Here is a 7,259-nt window from a genome sequence, read left to right as displayed (position 1 = left end):
TTAGATTGTACATTGATGGTAGCAGCGTCCATCATAAGGCGTTATCTCTAAACTTTGAGGAAAATCAATATATTCAAGCGTATTGCAATCTTTTCATTCAAACTAATCAGTGGAACGTAGATGAAGGGAATCAGATAAGTCGGGAAGATTGCCCTAACGGAAATTGTTTATTCGCGTACAATTTAACCTCGGATCTTAATAACAACGCTAATCACTTGCATCTTGTAAAAAACAGTAACCTGAGATTAGAATTAAAATTTGCAAAACCGTTACCGGAGACGATTTCCATTCTAATTTACGCCGAGTTTCAAAATTTGATTGAAATTGATAAAAATCGAACCGTGATTTTCGATTACAGTAATTAATGGATTCGCTACAGATAACTAAAATTCTTGAAAAAGATTTAAGTACTAAAAGTATATTTCGAGGCGTGTTCCCGGCTGACAAGCTACCTAAATATGTAAAAATATTCCCTTATCTATTTATTGTAAACACCGATACGAGTGCTGAATCTGGAGAACACTGGGTTCTAATATATTTTTCTAAACATAAAAATTGTGTATTCATGGATTCCTTTGGAAACCCGCCAGATTATTATAAATTTAATGACTTTATTGAACGAAACAGTAAAACTGTTACTTTTAATTCTAATCAATTACAGAGTAATTCTAGTAATACGTGTGGAGCATTCTGTATCTATTTTGCTATAAACAGGTGTAAAGGAATAGAAATGTATAACATTGTGTCTAGGTTTAAGAAAGATAAATATGTAAACGATAAAATGATTAAAGAGTTTATGTGCAAAATGTATTCAATAAAATAAATTTTTACAATTTATAGCAATAGCAGTTTTTTATATATACATAAATACAAGTATTCATTATAATTTTTCAATATCTTTATGACCGTGCGCTAATGTACGAACCCCGCAGGGTAGAATATATCTCTTATCATCATTTGGTGATAAACAAAGTTTTCTAGTATTTAAAGTAAATAGCTCATGCTTGAAACTAGCTATACGCATCATCTCGGCTGACATGGTTTCTTGATTAAAAAGACAACGTTCATAGTCTTCGTGGCGGATGACGTTTCTAATAACGTTCATGGCAACGACCTTACAAACCTTTTTATGGTTTAAAATTGACTCTAAAGATTTCCCCAATCGCAACTCCTTTTCTATCTCTTCAGCGGTCTTAGACTCCCCGTACAATTTAAAAGAATAAAGCTTTGGATTAACTGCAAATTTGTCTCGTCTTTAAAATAACCGAGAGCTTTTTTATTCTGATTAGAATGAAGGAAATGCGAAGGTGGATAATCAGAGAAGTCAAAGCGGTTTTTATGAACTTCAAAGTCTTTATAAACATCATCCGTCTTAATGTTGTACGTTAAACTGTCTGTAAATATTTTATATATTAGTACTATTTAAATAAAAAATGCATATTAAATTAAATTACCAGTGTCTGTAAATAATAGTGATGCTTTGTTCCCGTACGTATTTTTTATGAATCCATAATGGAACCGATACATGAGCTCCTTGGATAAATCTAGAATGGTGAATCCGGTAAATATAGGCCGGTTAAGAACAATTTTAGCTCTCTTCTTATGAGCGCCGGCTAACTCTTCATTAAAGATGGTAAAGTGTTCAAACTGCGGGGAACTTGTAACTTTTAACATTCTTTCTGGTTTATGAATCAACTCGAAATTTATATGCTTCCGTAAATTTTCCATTGTTTTTCTAAAGAATTAAATGAAGTAAGGGAAAAAACAGCAATAAATTATTTAAATTGATTTACCCGAAAACAGAGTTAACCATAAGTTTCCAGAAATTCTTTTCAAATGAACTCTTGGATAATTTCCTCTGTTCAGTGTTGAATCTAACATATTTTTCTAACCATTTTCCTTGAGTGAAGGTTAGAGCTCGATGAACCTTGGTTATTTTCAAACCTAATTCTACATAATATTTTAAATTGCGGTAATGTACTATGTATTTCTCTTTATTATTTAAATTAGGAAGAAGTTTTGGTAGACTTTGATTCTCCTTAATATTTAATTTTCCTAAGAGATCTTTGGAGTATGGAGATAGCATATCATGTGTAATAACTCTAGATTCCGCCGCTACTGGGAGATCGTTATGTAAGTCATGCAACTCTGGAGGATATTCAAGATCCACCTGCAAAGGAAACAATTCTTTAAAAATATAATTCAATAATTATAACACTTGTTATTTACCTCTAAAATGTATCCGTTTTCAACGTTATTGGGAATACTCAGAATATTTTCACAGAGTGTTTGCAAATCATCCTCCTGAACCCACTGGAAGTCGCCTAGCGGTAGTGGTTCACACATAACAGCACCGTACAAATTATTAGCATCTTCAATTAAGTTAAATTAAGTTAATTAATATAATTAAAATTAAAATAATTAAAATAAAAAAAATAAAAAAAATATTTTTTTAAAAAATGTAAATTACCTAAATAGCATATATAACTGCTCTCTTTAGACGAATCATATGTGTCGGGCATATATTTGTTATTCGCTTCAGAATAACGAGTTGAGATCATAGAAACACCGCCTCGAATACCTAAAAATTCAATGTAAATACAATAATATTTATAATATAAAAAAGCGTTACCCTTTTCAATAAATAAGTGTTGATCTATATCAAGTATGAGATCGAGGCGAACATCGGTCATCTTCAAAGCTGCTTGCCAGGCTAAACCTGGTGCGGTGTAAGCGTGAGTTATAGATAATGTTCTAAAATTTTCAAAAACGTCGGCTAAGAGCAACGCATCGCTTTTCACATAGAGGTCGCTGTATTCCCCTACGAAAACCGAGGTTAAGAGATTTGAAATATTTATACTATAGTAATTTTACCTAATGTTTGAATATTAAACGCTGTCCAAACATTTTGGGCGTGTAAATAATCGGATTCTAAAATATTTTGATTTTTCAATGAACTGAAAAACGCTTCTCTAGGTGGCAGCATCGTCTCGTCAAATTTCTTTTCATCGTCCATATACTCGTACGGGTAGACCCCCTTCCGCAGGAGGAGTTCAACTTTATCACTTTCAAAATATTTCTTAACAATCTGAAATTTACTGGCTCCTTCCAAAACGAGATTAGATACTAGAGCATCGAGGCTATCGCTTAGAAATCGATAAGAGTCTAAAAACCGAAATCTCTCTAAAAATAATAATAAAATTACTGTTAAGGTTAAATTCATAATTAAATATATTTTACCTAGTTTGAGTGAAATATAATTTTCGCTAGTGGAAGGAATACAGTCAAGTGTCTGTTCCTTAAAATGACCAATCTCCTGACATATAAGATGTAAATCGTATCTATGAAGATTTATTAATATTAGGTTTATTTCCTGGTTAATTAACTTAATAAATTCACCTGCTAAGGTTATGAAGGAAAATAGGGATAAATTCTGGAACTTTCTTTTGAAGATTACAGATGTTATGCGCTGGCCCCCTGTATTTCCCAGTGAAATGACAATGATCTCGAACAGCGGGCATATTTCCCTGATTTAGCTGCTTCTGACAAATGTAGCAAAGCGTAGCAGCTTGAAACTGTTCCTCCTCCTCCGGGGTAATAATCATTGGTACATTGGTCTCAATGAGTTCCATCAACTCCTTCTCTAATTCCAAAATAGACTCCAGAAATCTTCGAGTTGTATCTTGTCCTCGATAGCAATCGGTTCGAACAGGTACACCTATAAGTATCCTATTGTAATATATCTAAAAGGGAATTTTACCAAATAACTTACCGTTAGGTCCAACAAGCACCCACGAATACGCGCAACTTATGTGCATGTTTACTTTGCTGGTATTTGTATCGGGATCTAGATCACATCCTTGAACTCTCGGTAGGATTGCTTCAAAATCGGCGTAAAATACATACTGCACCTAATAATTTCATTTCATTAAGAGTTAAATTAAATAATTTTTATTTTTTACTTTTTCCGTCCACTCATATTTATCAAAATAAATCGTCTTCTTCTTGGTAGGGAAAACTGTTTTTTGGACGCCGTGGGTGGCGCATTCTTCGAAATGCGCATCACGTCGCTGTTCCGCGTTGTTTCCACTGAATCGGTGAAGACACATTCTAAAACAGAAAATAATTAGTAGATTGCAAACTAATATATCGGAAACTAAATTACCTGCAGTAAAACCTTGTGCTTCTGTTTTTTTGTTAGATGCTGTAGCAGTTTTCCTAGGTCTCGTATAAGACAGTAATGTCTATTCCCATCGTCAATATCTTTAGTTTCGTCGGTGATGTATAGCAAATCAACCTCCCTTTCCTTACAACACTTGTTGGCGCTTACGTAAAGAGGGAATATGTATCCCGAAAAGCCGAACACAGATATTGATAAATTATTCATTAATTCAAATTTTTTAAGATCCGTAGCGTTTAATTTGAAAGGAAAAGATATATCACTGGTATCAAGTTCATTTTCATAAGGTGTATATTTAGAAACTCGATTAGCGTTTTGAGTCCAAGGAACTGGGTGAAGTTTAGCGAGAATTGACCAGAGAAAACATTTCTCGTCATTTTCGTTTCTAATATTAAGAATCGCACGACGTTGAGATAGTTTTTCAGGTAGTTCCATATACGATGACCCTCGCAACGGTTGGTAAGATGCTACATTTAATTCTACATACAGAACACGGTCAATTACCCAACCCGATCCTATCAAAAATATAATGTTTTAGTTCAAAATATAACTTATAAATTTTAGTACATACCTGTCGCTTCAAAGTTTTCCGCTGCTGACTGTATTGTTTCAATGCAGTCATTCAGCTGGTCTTCAATTACATCGACCGTTAATGTTGTCTGCATAATGCTCCGGAAATAGGGTCTCACTTCCGCACTTTGTTCCGCATCCCCCAAAGGTCTCATATAAACAGATCTTACGAGTAAGAACCATTTAATTCCACGTTTACTGGCGAGTCTTTCTACTAAAAAATTACGGAAAGCGGCTCGGTAACGTCTGATAAACATAGCCACATAAATATCATAGTCCTCGGCATTGTAACGGATAGACGCTAGCGTATAATTTAGGGTCTGGACCATACTTGGAGATGCTGGTGGTATTTCATCAAGTATTGGTGAGGCGGGGACAGGTGATGGTGTTGGGCTGTTGGGTAAAGCTGATGCAGATGGTTGGATAGATTCCAGTTGAATGTCTTGAAGCAGACTAGGTGATGGTGGACGGGTTGGTGATGGCGAACGTTGCGTTGGTGATTGTGTGCGAGACAGGTCCATGGGTTCGGAAGGGCCGGGTGCGTTCAAGTCATGAGTTCGTTGATGGCTCTTGAAATGTTCCAATCTAGCCACATTCTTACCACATACTTCACAGACAAACTTATGTCTATCACCGTGTACTTCTCTAACATGCCGATTTAAGTGGGACTTGGTAGCAAAACTTTTCGCGCATGTAGGGCAAATATGTTGGGCTTTAGGCATCTTGAATATAGCTACCGCAGTTAACCGTGGAATGACCTCCCACAACCCTATACAACCCCTTTTATAGTATATTCAAGTATCATTTGAGAACGATACGTTTCTCATACTTAAAATATTCGTTTGAAATAGTCGTGATATAGATTCAAGTGTCAAGTGTATTTAAGTACTACAATGATATTAAAATGAAGTTTAAAAATATTTCCATTCTACTTTAACAACAAATATTCCATGACGTCAAAACACTCAAATCCACTACAATGATATTAAAATAAAGTTTAAAAATATTTCCATTCTACTTTAACAACGAATATTCCATGACGTCACTTTTAAAAAAAAACACTTAAATCCATGTTTTAAATTCAAATTAACCGCGTCCCAGGTAATCCGCACGCGCCGCCCAGGTTATCACTTTTTACATAATTTCAACTTATTCCGTACGATAAAACTTGATAAGATATACGTTCAAGTGTCTTTCAAGATAAGCGGAGATAAATGAACAAGTTGGCCTGAACATAGTATGTTGATATATGAGAAAACAAATCGTCGCGAGAAATACCCTAAATACATTGAATTTTGGACGATTTTACCCCCATTTCACCCCTTAAATCCCGGACCCCGATCCCGAACCCTACCCCGACCCCGGGACTGATGGGTCGACCTTACTTTCCTTCTACTCACAATGAAAGTGTGTCCAAAAAACGTATGGTCGAATGAATAATTTTCTATGGTCAATTCAACCAAATGCCTTCGGATTTAAGAAATTATACTAGTCAGTTTTCAAATATTTTATTTGTGTATGGCCCAATAAAAGATGGTTATTGAACGCGTGACTAGCGAGAAGAGCAACGGAAAACATCATAACATTTCGCTTGTTGTTTTGGAAACTATTTATTCGAACTTCATCATGAGATTGCATTAAATGTGACATGAGCGTCAAGAGAGGTTTTGCAGAGATGAATTTATTGTTCAACCAAAATGCGTCACGTTTACTTCCCGGCTTTGTTGCAACACCAGCTCTTCGAAACGTGACAATTATTCGAGTATTTATTTACTAGGACATGCGTTTTCAGGATCAATAATCAAACTTGTTTACCCGAACTGCATCTTATGATGTGTTAAAATAAAAAAGGTGTTCCGCTACTCAGTCACTCATTGTATCTGCAGCCAGTGTCCGCAGTCACGAAGGCGTCACACGCGTTTCTCTACGCTGTCCTTTGCTCTTGCTGCTTCAGGGCAGAAACATATAGCAAAGATTCTACTGTGGCTTTATTAAAAGCCATTGATTAATGCGGTTGCGGTTAGTTTTTTAATTTTTATATTTCAGTGAGTTCGCCGCTTGGAGCGCTAGAAAATGAAAATAATTGCTTAAGTGAGCTGCGTTTGCTTAGTAATGAACTATATGTAGATGAAATAAGAATACTTATGAGTTCTCAGAGTAAGGAGGACTTTCATATTACCTTTGATCTATACTCTAAAGAGTGGCCAGAAAATTTTCCCAAGTTTGTTGAGCACAATTTCAAATTTCGCAAAACATCGAGAGGAAAATAAGATTTTCCAACTTTAAGCAGAGATCATGTGAACACAATTTGTCAGAAACTTTGCACCCAGAATTGACAGTAGTCATGATGGAAAGAGTAATGGGAGATGATGTTATTCTTTTAAGGTTATATGAAGTACAAGTTGCTAAATTGACTGATTATAATTTGGCTTTAGTAAACGAAAATAAGAATTAAACGATCAAAGATTATTTCGCTAACAAAAATCCTGTATCGGTTATTCCGCGTTGT

At 35.1% G+C, this 7,259-nt stretch overlaps 1 protein-coding gene across 1 annotated transcript; it reads right to left on the bottom strand.

The window, feature by feature from the left end:
* LOC149940449 (uncharacterized) lies at nucleotides 1–2,522 on the bottom strand. The gene is made up of 7 exons (XM_090179264.1): nucleotides 2,471–2,522; nucleotides 2,230–2,372; nucleotides 2,029–2,170; nucleotides 1,794–1,899; nucleotides 1,455–1,735; nucleotides 1,238–1,394; nucleotides 1–52 (listed from the first exon to the last, which is right to left on the bottom strand). The coding sequence occupies exons 1-7, from the start codon at nucleotides 2,520–2,522 to the stop codon at nucleotides 1–3; spliced, it is 933 nt and encodes a 310-aa protein (XP_090035390.1).
* Nucleotides 2,523–7,259: the final 4,737 nt, after the last annotated feature.

This window comes from Leiobunum rupestre, chromosome 6 (assembly GCF_980474605.1).
Source record: "Leiobunum rupestre chromosome 6, qqLeiRupe1.1.hap1, whole genome shotgun sequence".
NCBI classification, from domain to species: Eukaryota; Metazoa; Arthropoda; class Arachnida; order Opiliones; family Sclerosomatidae; genus Leiobunum; species Leiobunum rupestre.
This window is presented reverse-complemented; position numbering and strand designations above follow the sequence as displayed.

What these genes read in the sequence shown, in the direction of transcription:
- LOC149940449 (XM_090179264.1), bottom strand. Translation starts at nt 2,522, where the DNA reads ATGCCCGACACATATGATTCGTCTAAAGAGAGCAGTTATATATGCTAT. An exon ending in AAAACGGATACATTTTAGAG is followed by an intron (nt 2,171 to 2,229) that starts GTAAATAACAAG and finishes TTTCCTTTGCAG; the next exon opens with GTGGATCTTGAATATCCTCC. An exon ending in ACTATTATTTACAGACACTG is followed by an intron (nt 1,395 to 1,454) that starts GTAATTTAATTT and finishes AAATATTTACAG; the next exon opens with ACAGTTTAACGTACAACATT.